The following is a 25,002-nucleotide window of genomic DNA, read 5'->3' on the forward strand; positions in this document are numbered from 1 at the left end:
ACTCAAAAATAAAAAATTAAATCTCCATATTCTCAAATAATTAGTCTATATGCAACATATTCTTTTAATACAGAAAGAACAGTGGGTAACATTGTACAAACTGAATATGCCCTTAAAAACAGAAGCCTTTGTATATGAAAATATTATTAGGAAGAAATATCAGGACCAATGTTTTCTCAGCACTTTTTGTAGAAATTATCAGAAGGTGTAAGGTAGTTACAAACATATGTAGTTAAGTGATTCCTTTATTGAACCAGTTAAGTACAAATGTCACTTGTGACATTAGACAAATACTGGTTTTGTTCAACAATTAACCTTCATATATATGACATCACAATTTCACTATTTATCCAAGCATCATCTTCCAACTTAAAGGCCTGAGTTTCTAGATATGAGAATACAAATAGGAAACAATACATCCCAAGAACAAGCTCTCTTCAAACCTAATTAATATAAACACACAAAATTACTCTGCCACTTACAAGTTCAAGATACAGAAGTAGAGTATTTGAATGGTATCCTAGCAAAAGCTGCATATCTTGTTAAGACAGAATACATTTTAATGCATAAGAATAGAATTTACTGCATTCAGATAACTGAACAATACAAGATCTGCCATATTAGCCTTTTTTGATATTGTATTGGGAAAATTCCTTTTAGAAAACAACCTATCAAAGTATTTCTCAGGCAAACGTGTACAACTTTTTGCTATAAGCAGATCATAGCTAATGCATCCCATGTAGTTTGCCTCTTCCCTTCTGCCCCATAGGTAGAAAAGTAAATTGCATTAGATATATGCCATTCCCGCCCCTGCCTTACTGCCAGTTTTCCTCACTGCTGCTGTACCCACTTCCTTTCTATCTCTGCTGCTTCCAATTACAGCAAAGCCTACAGTGAGGAAAAGTATGCATAGCCATTCTAGTGCTGCATTGCTTAGAATGGCAGCTATACAGGAGAAAAAGGTATGCACAGATAAGGGAAGAGGAGGAATAAGAAGATCCTGTATGAACAGGGAAGAGGAGCAGTGTCCTCACAAAACTAATTTCCAAAGCTGGGCTAAACTATTATTTAGTAAGAGCAAATAAATATAAACTAATAAGCATTCATCCCAAATTATAAAATTCTGCTACCTCATATAGTTTTAAATGCCTCTCAAGATCAACTGCAAACATCCACAGACTAATGTGTTGCAACTCTACCTTCACCAGAAGTTGCCAACCCAGAAGATGAAATCTTCAGATTAGCCATGGTTTCTGTCAACTGATGTACCTAAAGACGAACAGCAGCAAAGAGTAAACTATACAGTGTTAAAAACAAACTCATGTCAAGAGCGCAATGGAAATGTCTTGCTCTTGGATCAGTTTATTTGCTCCTAGATTAATTTGTTTCCCAATTATAAGGCCTCTATGTTCCCATAATACTTGGTGAAAAAACCAAAAGCAGACCCAAGTTCTCTCCCACACATTCTCTCTCTCTCTCTCTCTCTCTCTCTCTCTCTCTCTCTCTCTCTCTCTCTCACACACACACACACGGTGCACACTTTTCTCTGCTGCAGTGAGACTCAAATTGATGAGCACTGTGCACATCCAGCACAGCAGAATCTCATTTGCAGTTCCACGTATTTGTGGGTGTCTGACACCTGTTTTCATTATCTACAGACACTAAAAAGATTTAAAGCCCACATATCCACAGTTTCTAGAGGGCCAGAAGTGACCACAGAGATCACTTCCAGCTGCCGTTCTGTGGTTCATTTTGGCCAATTTCTTAAAAAAACCAAAACCCCATTTTTCACGGGAGGGGGGGCATTCCTAAGCATGATACAGTAAACATTTTACATCATGTCTGCATTTTTCTTTTTGCAGATTTTAGCTTTTCTCTCACCTTTCCCCCCATTCTGGAACCTAACCCCCTTTCCCCCATAGACACAATGCCTTGCTACTCACAGCAGTAGGCGTGGGTCTAAAAGTCCCAACTCAAGGCTACAAGTGCATCTTTGAGTCAGGACTGGTACCCATCCATTGCCTCACTACACCAGCTGCAGCCACCACTAGCACTGTCTGTTCCCTACCTAAGGGAACATAGGAAGCTGCCATATACTGAGTCAGACCATTGGTCTATCTAGCTCAGTATTGTCTTCACAGACTGGCAGCGGCTTCTCCAAGGTTGCAGGTAGGAAACTCTCTCAGCCCTATCTTGGAGAAGCCAGGGAGGGAATTTGGAACCTTCTGCTCTTCCCAGAGCGGCTCCATCCCCTGAGGGGAATATCTTGCAATGCTCACATGGAGTCTCCCATTCAAATGCAACCAGGGCAGACCCTGCTTAGCTAAGGGGACAAGTCATGATTGCTACCACCTACCTAAGATTAACACCAGCAGAGGGGCTGGCTGATTACATCTCTGGGTAGCATTTTGCAGGCCATTTAGGCCTGGCAGATGAGAAAGAAAGAGCTGGTTGGCTCTTCTTGCATTTTAGGTATTGGGTTAGATCTTGCAGCTAAAAACTCTTATCTACAGAACTGGGTTCGGAAACTTAAAAAGAGCATCCTGACACTTTCATTTTTAACACCTTATCTGGGGGTGGCTCAAAACTTCTTGGCTGCCATGGCAACCATGGGGCTTCCAACACATATAGTGGGACATGTTATTCTGATCTGCCTAAATGTAAGTGAGTGATCTGGTTGTTAAAAAGTATCAGTACAACTTTTGTCATAGACAGTTAGAGAGAGTTACTTGGAGACGGTGCTGGAATATTTTATAACTTTTATGTTTAGGAGAGAAATAGAGAAACCCATCAATACCACTATTTTCTCCAATATAGGAGCAAAGACTATTCAAGAGTGGATTCTTAATTGGAGTTTAAAGGTTTATTAAATAAGACGTCAAGCAGTAGGGAATGCATACAGGTTAAATATGTTTTAAGCAATTCTGTTCCTGCTAGGTTTCCCTAGCCACACCCTCAAATACTGATTTATTTTCAAGTGTTTTTAGGTGTGGGCCATCCCTTCTTACCAATCGGTTGGCTGATCAGTGTTCAAAAGAATAGAACCCAACCCTCACCTGGCCAGAGGTTTTATACCCTTCTTTGCTTACTTCAAACTTAGGGGAGTTTCTACTGATCACTCTCTTTCCCCCCTTTTCTCCAAGTCCAGATGTCCTACCACCTGCTAATACTGTTCTGCCACCCATCCTTGTCTTTCATCACTTGTGGTTTCTGGAATCCAGTCTATTAGCTGAATCTAGTTGTCATTTTCACAGACTATGGTTTTTATGCTCATTACAAAATTATCCAATGCACTTTATACATATTGAAATCCTGCTTAAAACCTAATTGGCCAAGCTAATGCTAACTGAGGTCTAGCCAATATATTACAAAGTGATGCTCAGAGTTATTCCTATTCTAAGTTATACCCCTTTAATTTCCTACAGAAGTTCAGAATGTATTTGCTCATAACCTTTGCAGAGAAGGGGAACCAGTTAAGACTGCACACATCTGGAGAATTATGGACTCAGTTCCTAGTCATTCATCCCTCTAGGAATTTGCCTATTGATCTGAATAGTTACTCTGTGAAGGATCTGGTCAGCTACTGAAACAAAGGGCTTACCTTGGTAATAGAAATGGTGGCTTCCCACCTCCTGGCAAAGCTCCTCTCCCAGGCTTACTGAAGAGTTAAGATCGCAAGGGAGAGGATTAGAGCATAAGACACTTTTGAAGGCCTGGGCCATTACAATGACTAAAAGCTTTCGATCCATCTGCCAAATCCCTCCAGTCCATCCCTTATGAAGGCTAAACCATGTTTACGCTGCCATGTCAAGTTTACTAGATACAATAATTCAGATGCACTGAGACTTGGATACTACGGTACTGGCGTACAGAGAACATATGTCAGAAGTGTTTCAAGCAGTTGCTTGTTGAAGTTACAGTTTTGATTGGTTATTGCCTCCATTATGAACAAGATGCTTGAAGTAGTGTACACTACTGGGTTTTAGAGTTTACCTGGAACAGAATAGTCCCTTTTCTGAGGGAAATAATAAGTGAGGGCAATAGTGTTTTTATATTAAAAGTAGTAGTAATTTATCTCCACTTCAAACAGTATGGTTCCTCTAAATGTCCGTACACGTACACACACACACTCTATTGAGAGAGAGAGAGAGAGAACAAGAACGAACACACTGTAACTCAATCAATCAGGAGGTATATAAATAATCCAGTTTCCAATCTGACCTTCTTGGATAAGTAGATAGATATGGTATTGCTTCACAAATTTTTGGAGGAAGCAATTTTTCAGATCTAGTCCTAGGATTAAGACTGCCCTGGTGGATGATCTTCATCTAGATTCTCAGCAGCTTTTGACAAAGTAGACGATGTTGGATCACCTACAATATCTAATGGGGACTAGCAGGCTGCTTCACCAGATGCATGACATGGGACAGAGACCATGGAAACGCATATAGGATTGTCAAGAGATGTAACGGAGGAACACACAGCTATGAAAGGTGAAAATAAAGCTGCATACTGATATTTATTTCTGAGGAACAGCAGAAAATGCTCTCCTTAGTGTAATCCACAGTAGTCCTGATGCAGCAATGGGTACCCGAGAACTGTACAAATGTAATGAGGGGGCAGTGAGGCGAGAGAGCTGCTTTCTCTAGTGCCCTCAGAGTAATTGACTTGCATGGCACTTGTAACCAAATTCTGATATAGCCAATTTTCTTCCTAAAGAAATTTTTGTACTTTTAATTTTTTTTAAAGTTATATGTGTGAGTTTATGTGGATAGTCACCAAACCTTTCATCTACCTGTTAAGTGTACGAAGCGACGTTAATACAGTTATTGAACTGCTTCAGATATTTTAGAACAGTCACTGCAGTAGCACTTGTGATACTTCTGGGGCTGGTTTCTACTTTTCCAAAATACAGTTTGAAGCATTATTAAATCCTTCAAAATTAATGTGACCACAGAAGACACAAAAAAAGTTAATATTTCCACAGACAGTAGTATCTCTACAATAATGCCCTTCAAGTCTTTGAAATGCTTATATGTACACAGTCTGAAAGACAAAAGGGGGATATATGACTTATCTTTTTATACAAGATTAACCCAGCCACTCTAGAATCAATTAAACAACCACCACGCCCAACAACCATTCATTATTTCTTGTGGTGTGCTTTAGTCAGACCAGGGAGAAACTGGGAAAGAGATTAGATGCTCATCTCCTTCAGATAAATATCTTGTTACCAAAATCTACTTTTTATTTTTATACATTTTATATCCTGTTCTTCCTCCAAGGAGCCCAGAGCAGTACACTACATACTTAGGTTGAACATGGTATGTATGAACTTAAGCTGCCCCTCATATACAGAGTTGCATGTGTTTTTGGCCTTTGTACTTTGTATTGTAAGGCACAATATACAGCTTATTCAAACCATACATTGACTCCTAGACTAAATAGACTGAAGAAAGATACTGCAGTGTCTTTCTTTTTGTGCTTGTGAACTTCAGATAAACATCTTAACTGATTTGCACTTACCCTCCAAAGTTTGGGTAAGTAGATACAGGGATTGAATCCAAAGAACCCTGAATGGAACAAAACCAGCCACTTGTACTGTTATGCAAATACAAAATAATTTTTATCTTCCTGTTGCCAGCTTGCATTTAAGTGGAAAACTTCTTTGGATTTAGCATTGCTTTTCTCACACAACACTGGCACAGGGGTAGGCAGCCAACTTTGGCTCTCCAGCTGTTGAACTACAACTCTGTGGCTGGGGATGATGGGAGCTATAGTTCAACAACAGCTGGAGAAAAACAGGTTGTGCACCTGTAACTATTGATCTGGAAGTGATCAGCTGCAGTCATAAGAGTGGGTTCTGTGCCTGCGCGGGGCCATTTGGGCAGAATTGACTAGCTCCTTGAGAGCCAGCGTGGTGTAGTGGTTAGAGTGCTGGACTAGGACCAGGGAGACCCCAGTTCAAATCCCCATTCAGCCATGAAACTAGCTGGGTGACTCTGGGCCAGTCACAGGGTTGTTGTGAAAGAGAAACTCAAGTATGTGGTACACCACTCTGGGCTCCTTGGAGGAAGAGCGGGTTATAAATGTATAACAACAACAACAACAACGCACCTTGCACATGGTGCGTTTTCTCAGTTTGGGCAGACTAGTGTTTTCTCCTCAATTCCTGGAGGGCCAACAGTGGAATTAAAATGTCGTACGGAAGCAGTGTACATTTCCACAAGGTAAGTAGTATCATTTTTACTCTGCAAATATACATATTGTCATTTCACATACTGCAGCGGGGCCGGTGGGAGGGTCTTATGATTGCAACGGATCACTTCCGGATCAATAGTTACAGGTGAACAACCTGTTTATCTGGATCATGATTTGTTGCACTCATATGAGTGGGTGACTAACAAGCTGTCAGTCTGGATGTGGGTGTAGTATGTGAAGGTAAGACCCTTTTCAGCACACCCCTCCCAAAATTGGCCTTAGTGGCAGAGCAAAGATCCAGTGCGCAATGCTTTATAAAGGTATGCTCAGAGGACCAGTTTACTGAAGTGCAGATGTCTCTGAGCTTGATTCCTGCCATATGGGTAGCTGAAGTAGCATAAGCCCTAGTAGAATGGGCCCATATGGTTTTAGGCGAGTCCACGTTTTGGTGTTTATAAGCCAGAAAAATCAACTCCACGATCCAGTGGGAGAGTCCCTGTCTTGATATTTGGTAATCTTTCACATTACCCTTGTAACTTACAAGAAGCTGTTTTGTCTTTCTATAGGGCTTGGTCAGTTTCAAGTAGAAGAGGAGAGCGCGTCTCACATTCAGGAAATGCAATGAGCACTTGACAGGTGTCGTGGAATTCTGCAAGAAGGTAGGTAAGACGATGTCACTATCAATATGGAGGCCAATAACCACTTTAGGCCTGAATTCGGGGTCCAAGTGAAGCACCACTTTGTCCTCACAAAACTTTGCATAGGGGACATCTATTTGAAGAGCATTTAGCAGGGATGTGCATGGACCGCGGAGGTGCGGTCTGACGCTGGGGTGTATGTGTCTCGCTTTAAGGGCGGGGTGGGTTGTACTTAGCCCTCCCGTCACTTCCCCCCCTCCGGTGCTCCATTTTAAAGAGAAATTTTCAGGGCGGCAGCATTCCTTCCTGCCGCCCCTGCCCCCTTGTTGACAAGTAAAAGCAGAAGTAACTTCCACGCATGCGCCCGCCACTGCCGCACAGCGTGCGTACGAAATGTGTGATGTGTGCTGGGTGCGTGTGCGCAGAAGTTACTTCTGCTTTTACCAGTCAACAAGGGGGCAGGGGCAGCAGAGAGAAATGCTGCCGCCCCAAAAATTTCTCTTAAAAATGGAGCACCGGAGGGGGAAAGAGGCGGGAGGGGTAAGTACAACCCCCCACCCTTAAAGCGATACATGGCCCCCCCCCCCAGCGTCAGACTGCCAGGCCGGGCCACTTGCGAACCGGTTCGCAGGCCTCCAAAATGGCCTGCGGACTGGTTCGTGCACACCACTAGCATTTAGTTCACTGACGGCCCCGGGGTTGTTTAACCCTTTAAAGAATCTCTTTGAGTCCGGATGATAGAAGACTGTTTCCCCCTCCCATCCAAGATGGCAAGCAGAAATAGCGGCCAGGTGAACTCTGATGGAAACACTGGTCAGGTTACAGTGCTTCAGAGATGTGAGGTAAAGCAAGACCTCCCGGAAGCTAGTGGCATGAGGCAGGAAACCGTGTTCCTGAGCATAACATCTGAACCGCTTCCACTTGCTATTGTACTTGACATGAGTAGATTTATTTCTGTATTTGAGTAGGATGTAATTCAGGAGCCTATCCTCCACATGGTCAAGTTCAGAGTCTTTAAACCGAGATAGCGGAGCCTTCTGTTTTCTTGCAGGAGAAGATCCTTGTTTGAGGCAGACGCCTGTGGCGACCTTTCGAAAGTCTGGGTACTTGTTGAAACCATGGCTGCCGGGGCCACCATGGAGCGATCAAGATGCAGTTTGCAGATTCCTGAAGGATTTTTGCTAGAACTCTGTTTAACAGAAGGTAAAGCAGGAAAGTGTATAGAAACCTTCAACCCCGGTTGAATTGGAAAGCAACCCCACTGGAGATGCGGCTGATGCCAGCCCGCAAGCAGCATAGAGGGCACTTTTTATTCGTAAGAGTTTCAAACAGGTCCATCTCTGGTGTACTCCAGGCCTGGAACAACAGATGGAGATATTTAAGGTTGACCTCCCATTCGTGTTGCTGCAGATGAAGTGAGGACCTGCTGAGATGCTCCGCCAAGGTGTTCTTCACTCATCTGATGTGGATTGCAACCTGACCTATTTGCCGTGCTATGGCCCCAATTCCAAATTTGCGGACTGAGTATGCAAAGGGAGCAGAAGCATGCATCCCTCCCCAACGGTTTAAGTAAGCGATCACCGTAGTATTGTCCAAGCTGATTTGAATGAGCTTGCCTGTCAGGAATAGCTGGAAGGATGTGAGAGCCTGAAACACCTCCAGGAGCTCTAAGACGGTGATATGCATCTGGTGTTGGCACCGTGACCACAGACCTTGAGCTTGAAGATCCCCGCAATGGGCTCTGCAGCCCCGTAAGGATGCGTCCATCATGAACCAGGCAGGAGATTGGGGTACCTGGAAGGGGACTCCGGACAGCAGGTTGACCTGTTTTGTCTATCACTGAAGGGACACAAGAATTGGCGGTGGAATTGTTAAGAGTATCTGCTCATTGTCCACATTTGGACGAAATACAGACAGAAACCAAAGTTGAAAACGCTGAAGACATAGTTTGGCGAAGTGCACAGTTGATCTGCATGATGCCATCAGGCCCAGTAGTTTCTGAACTTTGTGGGCTTTTTGTCTGGGTTGCATCACGAAGGAAGTTACTAGTGCCTTGATGCATAGGAATTGTTCCTTGGGTAGAAATGCATGTTGCCATGCATCGAGGGCTGCTCCTATGTAGTCTATGCACTTGACAGACTCTAGTCCGGACTTTGACCAGTTGACCTGAAAGCCCAGATCCTTGAGTAAACACAAGACTGTCGAGAATTGCAAATCTATCTTGTTTTTTGGTCTTCCTGCCAGGAGCCAGTCTTCCCAGTACAGAAAAATGGTTAGGCCCTGTGACCAAAGGTGAACCATGATGATGGCCATGGATTTTGTAAATTCACGGGGTGCTGTCACCAGTCCAAATGGCAGGACATTGTAGTGGTAGACATGGTGACCCACCGTAAACCTTAGAAACTATCTGTGGTTGAGTTGGATTCCAAGGTGTAAGTATGTGTCTCGGAGATCCAACATTGTGAACCATTCCTCCCCGTGGAGAAGAGGAAGGATGCTCTGCAAAGTCTTCATGTGAAACTTGTGCATGTCCACAAGACGATTCAGCCACTGCAGGTCCATGATTGGCCTTAACCTCCCCCCATCTCGTATGGGGACCTGGAAGTAGCGGGAGTAAAAACCCCGCCACTGATCTGCCCACCGAACAGGCGAAATTGCCTCCTTGTCCAAAAGAGTCTTATCTTCAGCAGTAATGGGGATGCCGGTGTGTACTTGATACCACTGAAAGCTGGTAGGGTCTCGAACTCTATGGCATAGCCCATATGAACTATGTGAAGGACCGAACGGTCTAATGTTATGTTGTGCCATGCCAAGGCTTGACTTGCCAGACTGATGTTGCAGGCAGCTAAGATGGTAGATTGGAAAGAAGTCGATGGTAGTGACTCTTGGGCAAGGTAATGCAGTGGACTGAACTCATGATCTAAGATGCTGTTAGAATCAATGGGTTTAGGGCGTTGGCCCTGCGAGGCTCTAGACTTTGGTTGAAAGGCTTCCTTCCAAAACGTTGGGAAGGCTTGCGGAAGTCTCTCTTGTCCGTCTGCTTATAAGGGTACTGTTGTTGCCCAAATGTTGAGCTTGACGGTGTACTTTCACTAGAATCTAGCAAGTTTAAAAAGATGCTGGGAGTCAACTGGTTCCAAACTGCTTTCCATGTCATCTTCCTTAACGTTGATGCTGAAGGAAATTGGTGAAGGACACAAAGCCTGTGGCACCGGGTGAGCAGCCAGAGATGGTGATTGCTGTGGCATCGTAACTGGCAAGAGAGAATTCTCTAATTGCAGAGCAGATGAAGTCGTAGTCAGTACCGTTCTCGATGTTGAGGTGAATGCCAAGGCTCAGTGTTGAGTTGAAGGCGATGGACGATCCCAGGCCATGACTTCTGGGATCGCAGGGTGTGACTGAGGCATCACAGGTGCTGACTGTGTGACTTTCCCTCATAACAGTGTTGTCAGGGAAAGAGTAGCTCAAGATGCAGTGGAAGCCTCCTCAGTGGCAGTCTGTGTATCCTTCTCATGAGGCGCCTCCTCAGCACTGGAGCCCTGATGCCGGGACTTATGTCTCTTATGATGATAAAAATTTGAAGGTGGCTTCGGCGCTTTATTTTATTTATTTATTATTAAAACTTTTATACCACCCTTCCAAAAGGCTCAGGGCAGTTTACATTAAAACACCATTAAAATCAGTTAATAATTAAAACAAAAATTATAAAGGCATTAAAACAATGATTAACAATTAAAAACATCATTAAAAAAATTAAATAGTCATAACAATTTAAAAACAAGTTTTTAAAAACTGATAAAGCCTGGTTAAAGAGATGTGTTTTCAGAAGTTTTTTAAAAATTGCCAGAGATGGGGAGGTTTGTATCCCAGCACGGAGTGCATTCCACAATCTCGGGGCAGCAGCTGAGAAGGCCTGTCTCTGTGTAGCCACCAAACGAGTTGGCGGCAACTGGAGACGGACCTCCTCAAATGACCTCAATGGGCGGTGGGGCTCATAGTGAAGAAGACGCTCTCTTAAATACCCAGGGCCTAAGCCATTTAGGGCTTTATAAGTTATAACTAGCACTTTGTATTTTGCCCGGAAAACTATTGGCAGCCAGTGTAACTCCATCAACAGAGGAGTAATGTGGTCTCTCTGAGATGACCCAGAGACCAACCTGGCTGCTGCATTCTGAACCAACTGAAGTTTCTGGACTATGTACAAAGGCAGCCCCACGTAGAGAGCATTACAGAAATCAAGTCTGGAGGTTACCAACAAATGTACCACTGTTTTGAGGTCACTGATCTCAAGAAACGGGTGCAGCTGACGTATCAGCTGAAGCTGATAGAAAGCACCCCTGGCCTCAACCTGAGAAACCAAGGAGAGGCGTTGATCCAGAAGTACTCCCAGACTGTGAACCTGTTCCTTTTGGGGAAGTGTGACCCCATCTAGAACAGGTAGATCAAAATCGTCTCTAGAGTTCTGACCACGCACAATAAGTACCTCCGTCTTATCTGGATTCAGCTTCAGTTTATTCTCCCTCATCCAGCCCATTATTGCTTCCAGGCAGGCATTTAGGGAGGATATGCCAGCTCCTGAAGAAGTTGACATGGAGAAGTAGATCTGGGTGTCATCAGCATACTGGTAACACCCCGCTCCAAATACCCTGATGATCTCTCTCAGCGGTTTCATGTAGATGTTAAAAAGCATTGGAGAAAGTATGGAGCCTTGAGGGACGACATACTTAAGCTCAGATTTTGAAGAGCAACAATATCCAATCCACACCATCTGGAATCTGACCGAGAGGTAGGAGCGGAACCACTGTAAAACAGTGCCTCCCACCACCAACACCCTCAGACATTCCAGAAGGATACTATGGTCGATAGTATCGAAAGCCGCTGAGAGATCCAAGAGGACCAACAGAGTCACACTTCCTCTGTCAATTCCCAATTGGAGTTCATCCATCAGGCCGACCAAAGCAGTCTCCACCCCATAGCCCAAATGGGTCTAGACAATCAGTTTCCTCCGAGACCGTCTGGAGCTGAGAGGCCACCACCCTCTCAATTACCTTGCCCAGCCATGGGAGATTGGAAACTGGCCTATAATAGCACAACTCTGAAGGATCTAATGCAGGTTTATTTAGAAGAGGTCTAATAATTGCCTCCTTAAGACAAGGAAATATCCTGCCCTCCCTCAGAGAAGCATTTATGATTTCTACCAGGCCGCCTACAACAGCCTTCCTGCCAGGGTGGATTTGATTTAAATCAAACTGATTTAAATCACGATTTAAATCACTAGCAGGGTGGATAAAAATCAAAAAAATCCAATTTAAATCAAAAAAATCCGATTTTTTCTATTTAAATCGGGTTTTTTAAAATTTAAATCGGATTTTTTTTATTTTTATCCACCCTGCTAGTGATTTAAATCGTGATTTAAATCAGTTTGATTTTAAATCAAATCCACCCTGCTTCCTGCTATATCGAACAAGCCATGTTGGACAAGGGTCAAGAGAACAAGTGGTAGGCCTCACTGCTCCAAGCAGCTTGGCCACATCCTCAGGAGTCACAAACTGAAATTGATCCAGTCGAACTGTATAAGAGGAGTTGTTGGACATCTCCAGTTCAGATATCTAATTAATTGTGGAGTCTCCATCTAATAATCCGAGAGATTTTGTCTGTGAAAAATTCATTAAACACATCACAGCGGGTGACTGATGCTTCCAAATTCTGGTTCAAGGGAGAGGGGGCAGATATACTAGTCCCCTCACAACCCTGAACAACTCCGCTGGACGTGAACTCGCAGAGGCAATACAGGCAGAAAAGAACCGCTTCTTTTCCGCACGTATCACCTGAGCATAGATCTTTAAATGTGCTCCATGTCGCAATCTGTCAGATTCGAGTTGAGTCTTTCTCCACTTGCACTCCAGTTGCCTACCTTGCTGCTTCAGCCCCCGTAGATCTTCCAAGGGGCCAATTTTGAAGCAGGTTGGAGGGGACACTTGGAAGCAATCGTGTCTACTGCCCTGGTGAGTAAGTTGTTCCAATTCTCAACCAGGGCATCAACAGGATCACCAGCAGAGCCAATCCCTCCAAGGCTTCTTAGAATCCTACCGGATCCAGTAACCTCTTTGGGTGGACCATTCTAATAGGCCCTTTGCCCCTGCAGAGGTGGAAAGCGGTTGTAAGTCCAACTTTAACCAGATGGTGGTTCGTCCATGACAACGGGGAGATCGTAGGAGTCCCCACTCACGGAACACCACCCTGATCAGAGTAAAAGACCAAATCAAGTGTGTGACCTGCAATATGCGTCAATCCAGAGATCACTTGGGATAGGCCCATAGTTGTCATGGCCGCTATGAACTCAGACAAATTGTTCCCAAAATGAACATTGAAGTCCCCCAGCACCAAAAGTCTGTGAGACTCCAAAGCAAGTTCCGCAACCAAGTCTGTGAGCTCAGTAAGGGATTCCACTGGGCAGTGGGGCGATCGGTACACCAAAAGTCCCAATCTATCTCTGGTCCCCAAGCTCACGTACACACATTTAATATGGTCCGACACCCTAACAGGGACCCTGGTAAGGGAGATATTATCCTTATAGACCATAGCCACTCCACCTCCCCGCCCACATCCCCTCACCTGCTCTTCTACAGAATATCCTGGAGGAAGAAGCTGGGACCAGACTGGGCCACTAGCCTCCCCCAACCAAGTCTCGGTAATACACACCAGGTCAGCCCCTTCATCCATAATCAAATCATGGATGAGTTCTAATTTATTTTGGACCAACCTGGCATTGCAGAGGAGCAAGGTAAGGTTATGTGGGTTGTTGGCAGTGTACCCCGAGGTCAAAGAGCTGGCAGGACAGCCGGAAGGGGAGACAGCTATTAGGTTTCTGACTACCCTTCCCCTGGAACAGCCTGCTGTCCTGCCAACATTACTACTTCTATTCCCCACCACCACTGGAATAGCTGCCCCACATTCAACAAAGATTCTCCCTGCCTCCCCATCTCCAGACAAACCCACACACATTGCAACTTCAACCAAACTTCAACACAACTCAAAACTGATTAAACAGAAGCCCCATTATTGAATGCCTCCCTCTATACAAATAGTTGGACAAAATGTCCAGCCCTCGCCCTCGCTTCTCCCCCAAAGGGGCCTTTGCCGCCACTGGCAGTCTTCCTATATAGGCTGAGCAGCAAGCCCAGCAGGTGGAACCAGGAAAAACTGCCCAGTCACCCTTGCAGCCCCAGTCCTGCAAAGCCTCTCCACAAGCAGTCCTGGGGGGAGGCAGATGTCAGCCAAGGGGGCAGAAGAGAAGAGGCAGCCAGGCAGGCACCCCAGCCTCTCACCCTGGGGTAGATGGTCTCCTCTTCTCCTCCTTTCCAGCAGGCTTTAAATGTGCTGGTGGTGGCTGCCGAGGAAGCTCGAGTTGAGGATTCAGACTACTAGGCAGCAGTCCCTGACTTGGGCAACGTGCCCGATGTTGACTTTGACGCAATGTTGAGGGCACGGGGCGTCAACCAGATATCTGGGCATCGGAGTACTGGGGCAGAGCGTGTCATCGTATAGGGCAGCTCTTAATCGTAGTGCTCTATTGTTTCTTGTTTGATGAGAGAAGTCAAACAAATCTTACAGGTGAGGATGTTGTGCTCTTCCCCGGAAGTAGACACAAATCATGATCATCAACTGAAGGGAGTTTAGCGTTACAGCGAACACAGCGCTTAAAAGTCTTTTTCTTTTGCATAGCAGGATAAAGAAATGAGGGGGAAACAGTCAAGTGCATGAAGTAAAGCCCGTTCCAAGTCCAATCCTAGGTCATAACCAAATAAACTGTCCGTCCGTTTCGACTAAGTTGAGAGTATTAAGAGTAAGACTAGTCTGGTCCAGTCAAAGTCGTAACACATGAAGAACTAAATTAATTTTGTACTTTTCTTTTTAAAAAAAACTCTAGCCCACCCAAACTGAGAAAACGCACCACATGCAATGGGTGGGGCTAAACACTTTGAGGAGCTAGTCAATTCTGCCCGAATGATCCTACACAATCACAGAACCCACTCTGAGTGCAACGGATCACAAACCAGATTCAACGTTGCCTGCCCCTGCTCTAGTATGAGATGCAAGACAGGCCTTCCGTTAGTGGAAGACATCTTTTGCATGTGGATGGGCCCCAATGGATCCAACCTATTGCAACACAGAAGCAATTACACAAACACTGTTACTGCTTTCCTACTCATCATCTTGAAAAGGGAACTGAGCTGTATCCGTGACACACAGAAGGACAGCAAAGCCAACCTAGCCTATTAGAACCTATTCTAAAACCTAGCCTGTTAGAACAAAGCCTAGCCTATTAAGAATATCTTTTGAGAGTGGCAAGCATGGCACAGCTGAAGGATAATTGTATATGAAGAGTCAAAACATAACTGTCATTCTATGCCTTCTACTACAGCCATCCAAAACCTCAAATTGTGTTACCTTCAAAGACCATTTATATAAGATGCAACCTCTCTTAGCTATATACAGCCTCTCTTACTAAGGTAGACAGTCTGTTCTGTGCCTCAGCCTTCAGGGATGTCTCTTGCCTTCTTAGCCCCTGCAGCTGCTCAACAGTATCCCTCCTGCCCTAAGCCTCATATGAGGTTTTTCTGAAACCAAACCAACCTCCCACATCCCTCAAGGGTTGCACAGGCTTTCAGCATTTTATGACAAACCTTTCCCCACTTCACTGTTAGAATATTTCTAAGTATTCTGTAGAAATCACAGCAGCTAACAGAAAGCTGAAAAAAACCTTGCTAACCATTTTTAGCACAACCTCTATAACCGAAGAGTAAATATTTCAGAAATCCTTGATTGATACAAAGGCTGAAGTTCTGTGCACTCTTATCCAAGTAAGCCCCTTGAAGACAGTAGAGCTTACTTCCAAGCAAATATGCACAGGAATGCACTACATGAGAATCAGAGAGATAAGCTACAAACTGGAAAATATAGTTCTTTGCATCAGTGTAGAATGTTCATAGTATGTTTCTAGCCATTATATCAAAATATATAATGGCCTAAAGGATTTGATTTAATGCATTTAGATTTAAATGCAACAGCTTTAGTAAAAAATACCCACACCAAACCTTTACAACAGGTAATATTCTATGAGTTAAATTAATTGAAAAATAGCTTGAATTGCATATTGACTGCATTCAGGTATCACATTCCCAATCACTTCAATGATGTCCAAACCACTAACCACTCCAAGTAGGAAAGTTATCCTTTCAGACCCCAACATAATTTAGTTTAGATAATGCCACACGTGGAGAGCAGGAACAAATACAGCTTATATTAAACCATCTGCAGAAAGAAATAATTCTCAGAAGTCCTTTGGAATTATTTGGACTCAAACCAAGATTAGCCAAGCCATAGTGAAGGCACCAACAACAGTTGCTAATAAATCAGACTGGCAGCAAACACTCCTCCCAAAAGATCAGTGCAAAGCAAAAACCAGATCCAGACATTTTATTGGGAAGTACATCCCACATATACTTAAACCCAATAACATCAGGTTTTGGCAGTCTTGATGTCCCAGAGGAAAGTGGGGGGTGGGGGGTGGAGAGAAAAATCTCTGCCGATTCCAAATTGCCCTGAAGCATCAAAATAAAAGCCATAAGGTATCTTTTATGGGTTTACCTAGATCTTCCTTGAAACAAGTGGAATTAATTGCTCTCACAATTGTTCTATGGACACCTTTCTAGAATTTTATACTTCTAGTTGGTAATATTCCTTTTATTTCCAGCCTAAAACCCATAGCTATTAATTTGTGCACCCACAATATTCTTTTATCTAAAATCTCTCCCACTGTACAGTTACATCACAGGTGGGGTGGGTGTATTCATAAGGTATCCCCCATGTACAGGTTTTTTGGGCTAAAGCATTACAACTGAACCAAGCTGAGAATTTTCACAGCCAGTATTTAAAACCCATTTGGCATATAAAATTTAAATGCTCTATACTTACCTGACCTCAAAAAATTAAACATATACTAATTTTAACATTTCTTCACAGAACATTTATCTGCCCACATTTCAATGTAAAAAAAAAAAAAAAAAGTGTTGAGGACATACTTTATGATCATTTGCCCTAGGCCACTCAACATCTTTTCTCTTCTTTTTGGCTTTCCTGTCTTTGCTATACTGAGCAGCTGATGTTTCATAAGACTGCAGATCCACTCGTGAATGGAACTGGTATCGTCCACTTTCAACATCACAGTAGTAATAAATCCCAGTGGCTGGATCATAATAAAGCTGGGTTTCCTTTAAAAAAAGAAAAGAGAGCACAATGCATCCCTTAAAACCAGGTAAAAAGGCAAAGTACTAAAATACTAAGAGCAGAAGAGACTGCATGTGAAAGTTTAGCAAGGAAATTGATCAGGGACAAAGCAAACATTTAAATGAGTTACAGCCACAAAGGATTCAATCAGCCAAGTTAGAGGGTAACAATATTGCAGATAGAGATATGCACATGTTTAATGGATGGTAAGTTAGATGTTCCAGGCAAATGAAAAAGTATACATTTAGCACCACTGGCAAATATAGACATATACACCAGAATTCACCTCAGATGAACATTATGTTTGCTCAGTCTAGTTTTTACACAAGCACTACCTACTATTTAAAGAAAAGGCAATCTAGTCATTCAAATAAGTTTTATCAGAATTGTCATAAATAAATACCATCAGTATTTTTGCTGTATCAGTTAAGTATTTATGTGAACAAAGCATCAAATTAGGTATTTACCGAGTTATAATAGAATCCAGTGCTATGGTCATAATATAATCCGGTGCTTTCATCATATATAAATCCTGTTTGTGATACAGCAGCTTCTGCAGCAGCCCTCAAACTTTCTGCTAGTGTACCTTCTGCCAACAAAGTACCTTCTGGTTTCTAAGATTAGGAAACACAACACAAATAAAGATATTTATATTTAGTGTAAAGACACATTTTGGCAATCTTTTTTTTTTTTTTTTACTCACAGCAACAGCAGTTTAGAAACCATGATCTGCCCAAGGTTACCCAACGGAGTCAGAATTCAATTCCAGGTCCAAACTCTACCTAACAGAATAAATTGGCTTATAAAAATAGCAAATTTTACTTGAATATTTTTCTCCTTTGTAAATAAAACTTATTTTAGAACTAAACCAAACATTTAAAAGTAAACTGAGGTTTATAAAACTTCAGATTTGTTGCTTTAAAGAAATGCCCATTTAAAATAACAGACAAGGATCACATAATTGAAACTAGATCATCTAACAACCAAACAGATTCCCTGCATGGGCACAGCATCAGCCATCAGTGCTGAGCAAAAGCTGCTAGATTAAGTCATACAAGAGGATTTTAGAGGCAGAAAGTGGCTTTAAAAAAGCTGGTGCAAGAATAACTGAAAGGATTTTGAGTTAAGTGAGGCAAAGCTGGAACATTCTGTTTCATTATCTTCAACATAAGGCAAGAATAGATTGTTGATCTGGAACACACACAAAACTGGAAGCACTGAGAGTCTGTGTAGGAGAATTGATTCATCTTGGACCAAAGAGACTTGGGTTCAGAATAACCCACCTGGCCATGAAACTCACTTGGGACTATGAGTTTTCACAGACGATCTCTCAACCAAACTTGAGTTAAGAATTCTCATGTGAATAAAAAACAGGACAGCCATGTACACTTCTGAGTCACTCTGAACACTATGGAGGAAGGACAGAAAATACGAGATAAACAAAACACTCAACTCACCTGCATATTCTCACTTACATTATCATGCTCGCCATGTTCATCATGCTTTGTGCCGTTAATATCTGGATCATCATTTAATTCTAGGTGGTCTATACAATTAGGGTTTGATCCTTCAGTATCATTATTTACACCGGGCAGTACTGGTACTCTGGATAAATCATGCTGAGAATCAACACTGGTATAACAATTAGGATAATAGTAATAATCTGTTAAAAAAAAAGTAGAAGTTAAATGCATTAGCAAAACCATTTTACCCAACACAAAATATCAAATTCCAAGTTAAATTTAACATACACTATTCTGAATATAAGTAATTGACTATTTGTCAAAATGACAAACAGTATACCGAAACCTTATCATCCACATGTACACAAGGGCCTAATGTTTTTCACTTTTAAGTAATTCTAGTATTGCTTCACTCAGTTAACTAAACTCACCCACAAGATTATTTTCTTTTATGTTTATATACTGCTGTTCCTGCAAGGAGCCCAGAGTGATGTACATGGTTATGTTTATCCTCACAACTACCCTGTGAGGTAGTTAGGCTGAGAGATAAGTGACTGGCCCAGAGTCAACCAGTGCGCTTCATGGCGGAATGGGGATTTGATTAGGCATCTTGTGCCTTATTATTTGTATATACAAAACAAATAGTAGACTATCTCTGCCTCAGAGATTGTGCAATTTCAATGTCTAGAAGGCACTAAAGTTGGTGAAGAGTGATTGGAGAAACTTTTTTTTTTAAAAAAAATAGTCAATTCAATCCAGCACACATATAACTAAACAGCACCAAAGCATGTCAGACTAAAAAGAGAAAGAACAATGAAAGGACTGCACATTTGGATTAACATGTTCCCCTGTGCTTGGATACACACAAGGCCAACAGCAGAAAACAGCCAAGATTGCTTACTTTATACCTCACAGGTAGGCAACCTTGGCTCTCCAGATGATTGTGTCTAGGGATGATGGACTTGTAGTTCATCAATAGCTAGAGATCCAAGGTTGTCTACCACTGTTATACATGACAATCCACGCCAGGAGTTTCTAACCTTTTTTAAAAAAAAACAAAACAAGTGTACCCCTTCTGTCTCAAACCTTCAGGTCAGTTACCCATGGGTGTGGGGTGTATGCACGTGCAACAGAGAACCCTCATTGAAATTAATCCAATTAGTAACTTAATCTGGATATAAGACAGTGACCAGAGTAGCACGTTTCATAACTGTAACATTTGAGAGAGAGTGTGTGTACATATACACATATACATAAAAACACAAATGTGTTACAGATAGGGAGTCAGGCTACTACAATAACTGGCTCACATTCACACTAACTTATCCATAAGCAGTCTTACTGAAATTAGTGGGACAAGTTTACTTGTGCTATTAATTTCAATTGGAGTTCAACAATTTTTCTGTAATTTTCTGAAGTCAGGCTGAGGGGAGGGGTGTGCTGAGCTTCAACATGTCACCAACCAATTGGGAAAAGAGAAGGAGGGACTTCACTCTCTTCCCCTTCTTCTTCTGCTATGGACACATTGTTGAGGATGCATCAGTTTCAAGCCAGTGATCCTCAGATGGAGAACACACAGTTATGAGACATGGGGTCACACTTCCCCAGAAGGAATGGGTATGTATTCTGGGGATAATTCTGGATCCAAGCCTCTTCCTAGTGTCCCAGGGTTGAGGCAGTGGCCAGAAGTGCCTTCTATCAGCTTAGACTGATACACCAGCTGCGTCCGTTCGAGATAAACCACCTCAGAACAGTAATAAATATGCTGGTAACCTCCAGACTAGATTACTGCAATGTGCTCTATGTGGGGCTGCCTTTGTATCTAGGCCGGAAACTACAGTTGGTCCAGAATGCAGCAGCCAGGTTTGTCTCTGGATCATCCCAAAGAGACCATGCTACTCCCGTATTGAAAGAGCTACACTGGCTGCTGATAAGTTTCCGGGCAAAATACAAAGTGCTGGTTATAACCTATAAAGCCCTAAACAGCTTGAGTCCTGGTATTTAAGAGATCATCATCTTCATCATGAACCCCACCGCCCACTGAGATCATCAAGAGCGGTCCGTCTGCAGTTGCCACCAGCTTGTCTGGTGGCTACTCAGGGATAGGTCTTCTCCGCTACTGCCCTGAAGCTTTGGAATGCCTGCTGAAATAAGAGCCCCCCTCCCCCACCTCTTTGATAATTTTTTAAAAGTCTTTAAAGATGCATCTGTTCACCCAGGCTTTTAATTAAATACTGTTTTAAAAGTTTTAACATTATTTCAAAATATTGTTTTAAAATTTTAAATTGTTGTAATGTTTTAACTTTTCTGTTGTCATTTATTTTGCTTTGTTGTATACTGCCCAGAGACAGACGTTTTGGGAAGTATAAAATATGTTAGTTAAATACATAAATAATATTTATCATATTTATATTTATTTTGATTTATTTAATATATTTTTATACTGCCCCAATCTTGCATCTCTGGGTGGTTTACAATTATAATAATTCTACACATTAAATCAATTAAACAATTATAATCATTTAAACATTAAAATCATATAAAACTAACATTAAAAATTAAAACCATAAATCTAATTAAAAGCCTGGCTGAATAAATATGTCTTCAGTGCCTTTTAAAAAGTTGCCAGAGATTGAGAGGCTCTTATTTCAACAGGGGCACATTACAAAGTCCAGGGGCAGCAACGGAGAAGGTTGCTGATATACTACCTGATGTTTATTTCTCTAGGCAGTGTACACAATAATATTGTGGTGCATTTAGATATCAAAACAGAGGGCAACAAATTGTAGCTTTGTTCAAAGTTCTGTTATTAATCTGCCCATTACTTTAGCATTGCATACCTCAGAGACCACTTTCTACCCTCTGCCCTATAGCAACCCTACTGATTGACTTGGGGGAAACTCTTGACACCACTAAAGATCAAGGATGCAGAGCAGCACATTCTATGTTCTGCATTTATGTGTATTCTGTGTAATTGGAGGGTCTCCTGAGCCTGAATATATTTTGGAAGCAAGTGGAACTTTTCAGTGTTTGCTGGCAGAGGAAGGTTAAGTTGAAGAAGTTGTTGAATTTACTACACTTATAGTATTTTAAAACATCTTGTTACCTATGCACTTATAGTATAAAGGCAAAATACAAGTTCAGATTAAAAAACAGAGCTGTATAAATTTTATGGTTGACAGATATGCAATGATGATTAGAGAAGAATTTAAATAGTTTAGCCAGACAATTAAAATTTTCCCAGATTTTGGTATAGAAGTATCTTATAAATGAGGAAGAGATAGGAATTCATAATCCATTATATTATAAACAACTGTTATGGAATATGCACTGTTTGCTTTCTACCTGCATTTGACCATGCAGCGAAGTCTTCAGTTTGCACTTCTATACTGGATGTTGCCTTCTCACTTCTTTCTCTGTCATTTTTCTTACTGAGTTCTTCAACCTACAAAATAAAACATTACTCAATACAACATTTTAGACCTGTGAGTAGTATTATAGTTAGTATTACAACCTTAAGAGAGAGGTCTAGGTAACCATGACTAGCCTTAATCTTTGTAGGGGTTTTGCTTATCTTGCAAGCAAACACATATCAAATAAGCAAAGCATAGCAATGTGGCAACAATAAATTGGAAAGGAACAAACAACAAATCTGGTCATTAATTCTCAGTACAGTTTGCAGAAATGAAGCTAAAAACAAACACATTTCTTCAAAAGATGATATATTTGTGGTGAAATTAGATTTTGGAGGACAGCACTATGCTGAAGAGGAGGAAAGCAGGGAGTGTCACTTGCAGCTAGTCAAAGATGTAGCATTTGGATGTTTGTCCTGCTTTCTTGGATCAACCAACAGCCTCCTTCCACCATGAATTTGAGCCATAAGAGCTCTAGCAATTTGCTCAATTCACACTGCAAGAATACAAATCATCGACAGACATGCCAAGAACCGAGGACTGGTTAGATGCACCCATGCTCACAAGGAGACTAATTATTAAACATCATCATTTTCCTTTGGAGTGACGGGCAGGAGAACTTCTATGACTAAGAATCAAGAGGGATTGGCCATAGCTCAGCGGCCAAGAATATGCTGTGCATACAAAAGGACCCACATTCAATCCCCAGCAGCATACCAGGTGGGCTAATGATCTGACTCCATATAAGTTAGCTTCATACGTTCATAATGTGGGATAGATGTAAACCAGGGGTCAGAAAGCTACAGCATATGCACCAAAAATGGCACACAAAATGATTCTGAGTGGCACTCACACAAGTCCCGCTGCAGCCTTCTGCTGTCTAGCCACCCAAGTATGGGATGGAAACTCAAAGCACGCACCCTTCTGAGGCCTGTACACACAAAGCCAGAGGGAACAGTTGTGGTTGTTCCCACGACAGTAGGGCACTGGTCCTTTGCCGCCACCTCCTGCGTTGCTGCTTTCTCCTTCACCACCACCTCCCATCATCTTAGCCTCCATTGCAGATGTGCTCTAACTCCCCAATAGCATCAACAGCGGTGGCAGCAGTACTGAAACCCTGTTCTGTTCCTCCTGCTTCCTGTCAGCAGCAGGAAAGGATAACAAATGAAGCAGAGCAGGGGCCTTGATGCTGTTGCCACTGGGGAGTTAGACACAATGATGGCAGAGGGCAAGAAAATGTAGGAGGAGGAACAGCAGTGGTGGCAAATGAAAGAGACCCTTTCCCTCCTGCAGTAGAAGCAGCAGCCCCAGCCACAACTTGGCCTTGTCCATGTGGGCCTCAGCAGGGGGTCCCCATTGTGCAGTAGGCTGGCTATGTAGTGAGAGACTTGGCACATCATCTCTGAAAAGTTGTCAACCTCTGATGTAGACATTAAAACCTTAAAATATCACCAAAGAAAAATAGACTGCCATGTGATAAGCTGTAGGGTGTGAATGGATGCTAACTAAATTGAGGGAGAGTTCAGAAAGAATGCCAATGTGTGAGATACACAGCTTGAATACCCTTTTAAGCACCTATGTAATATATTTCAGCAAAGGCTGGCTTCCCAAGCAGCTTAGAATTAAAATTCACAAAAAGGTACACTATAGGAAGCATGCTTGAAAGTGTTTATCGCCATCTCTTCTGGTCTCTGGCAACTGATGTCAGTCCAGGTTCCAGCCTCTTTTCTCCAGATAAGACTTTGGAGCTGACCTCCAGTAAGATAACAGCCCATCAGCCTTATTGTAAAAGAGCTCAGAAAGGAGGTGGTGTAGAAGCAACAGGAATTAAACACTGATGCCATGCAAATAGTCAGGCAGTGATCTACCATCTCCCGCACCCATGGTGGAGATCCTGTGCTTTGAGCAAGAGCAACTCCTGGGTGAGCGGGCAAACACCCACCCTGAAAAGTACCCCGCCCCCAACCTTCTGTTCCAGCAATCTAATATGCGGGACACAGCACACCCACCCAGAAATGCACTTTTTAATATTATATTATTATTACATTTATATCCCGCTCTTCCTCCAAGGAGCCCAGAGCGGTGTACTACAAACTTGAGTTTCTCTTTCACAACAACCCTGTGAAGTAGGTTAGGCTGAGAGAGAAGTGACTGGCCCAGAGGCACCCAGCTAGTATCATGGCTGAATGGAGATTTGAACTTGGGTCTCCCCGGTCCTAGTCCAGCACTCTAACCACTACACCACACTGGCTCTCTTTGCTCCTTATGTGCCACCCCTCATTTTTTTTCCTGGTGCTGCCACTGGCTTTAAGCAGCTTTTAACGCAACAGACAGATACTAAACAATGCAGCAGTTCCCTGGACAGAGTCAAATGGTTAGTGAAGCTGCACCACCAGAATGCCTGCCTGTCGTTTTGCTAAAGAGAACGGTCTCAGTCTTTTTGGAATGGGAAGGTGGGCGTGGGTCCCGGGCAGCCTTATCGAGGAGAGGCCTACGGGTGCGGCCAGGCACCGGGGGTGGAGGAAGGGGGCCGGCGCGTCACGCCCCCCCAGCCCCGCACCTGTCTGCGTAACTTGGCAGCGCTGGCCTGGGCTTTGAGGCGCAGCTTCTTCTCCCGCTCCAGGCGGCTCCGACAGGCGCCCAGCTCGGCTTCCAGCGCAGCCACCTTTCCCCGCAAAGCCTCCACCTCGGCGACCGGTTCCGCTGCAGCTTCGGTCATCCTTCAGCTCCCTCCCGGGGATGTCCTCTCCTCAGCGGCTGGGGCAGGGACTCAGCCGCCGGACCCAAAGGCACTGGCCGCACCAACCGCCGCTCTCCAGCGCCCCTGATCCGCCGGCGCCCCCTGCAGCCATGGCAGCGCCCGCGCAGACAGGACGGAACCGCGCAGACGCCGCCCCTTTCCCCCTCGCTTTCTTTGCGGGTCTCACTCCGAGGGTGCGAAAAACTTTCCCAGGGACGGGAAATGACCCGGATGTGAGACTTATGTAAACCGGAAGT

At 43.2% G+C, this 25,002-nt stretch overlaps 1 protein-coding gene and 1 long non-coding RNA gene across 4 annotated transcripts in view; one reads left to right on the forward strand and one right to left on the reverse strand.

Annotated features, from left to right (window-relative positions):
- LOC128343588 (uncharacterized) overlaps positions 1-10,439 on the forward strand; it is a 55,637-nt gene extending 45,198 nt beyond the window's left edge. The window contains exons 2-3 of the long non-coding RNA XR_008315596.1: positions 6,768-6,860; positions 7,891-10,439. This is a non-coding gene — a long non-coding RNA (uncharacterized LOC128343588). The remainder of the gene's footprint in view (positions 1-6,767; positions 6,861-7,890) is intronic.
- The window catches only part of AGGF1 (angiogenic factor with G-patch and FHA domains 1), a 37,201-nt gene extending 12,200 nt beyond the window's left edge, over positions 1-25,001 (reverse strand). Inside the window, exons 1-6 of one of the 3 annotated variants that reach the window (XM_053292896.1) lie at positions 24,566-25,001; positions 21,938-22,037; positions 18,587-18,792; positions 17,597-17,743; positions 16,925-17,113; positions 1,200-1,269 (exon numbers count right to left, since the gene is read on the reverse strand). In XM_053292896.1, coding sequence (XP_053148871.1) covers positions 1,200-1,269; positions 16,925-17,113; positions 17,597-17,743; positions 18,587-18,792; positions 21,938-22,037; positions 24,566-24,724 — 871 coding nt within the window. In that variant the 5' untranslated portion in view covers positions 24,725-25,001. The remainder of the gene's footprint in view (positions 1-1,199; positions 1,270-16,924; positions 17,114-17,596; positions 17,744-18,586; positions 18,793-21,937; positions 22,038-24,565) is intronic. The other 2 variants (XM_053292894.1, XM_053292893.1) reach the window with 2 other exon arrangements.
- Position 25,002: the final 1 nt, after the last annotated feature.

The sequence above is a fragment of the Hemicordylus capensis genome, chromosome 2, assembly GCF_027244095.1.
Source record: "Hemicordylus capensis ecotype Gifberg chromosome 2, rHemCap1.1.pri, whole genome shotgun sequence".
In the NCBI taxonomy this organism is placed as follows: Eukaryota; Metazoa; Chordata; class Lepidosauria; order Squamata; family Cordylidae; genus Hemicordylus; species Hemicordylus capensis.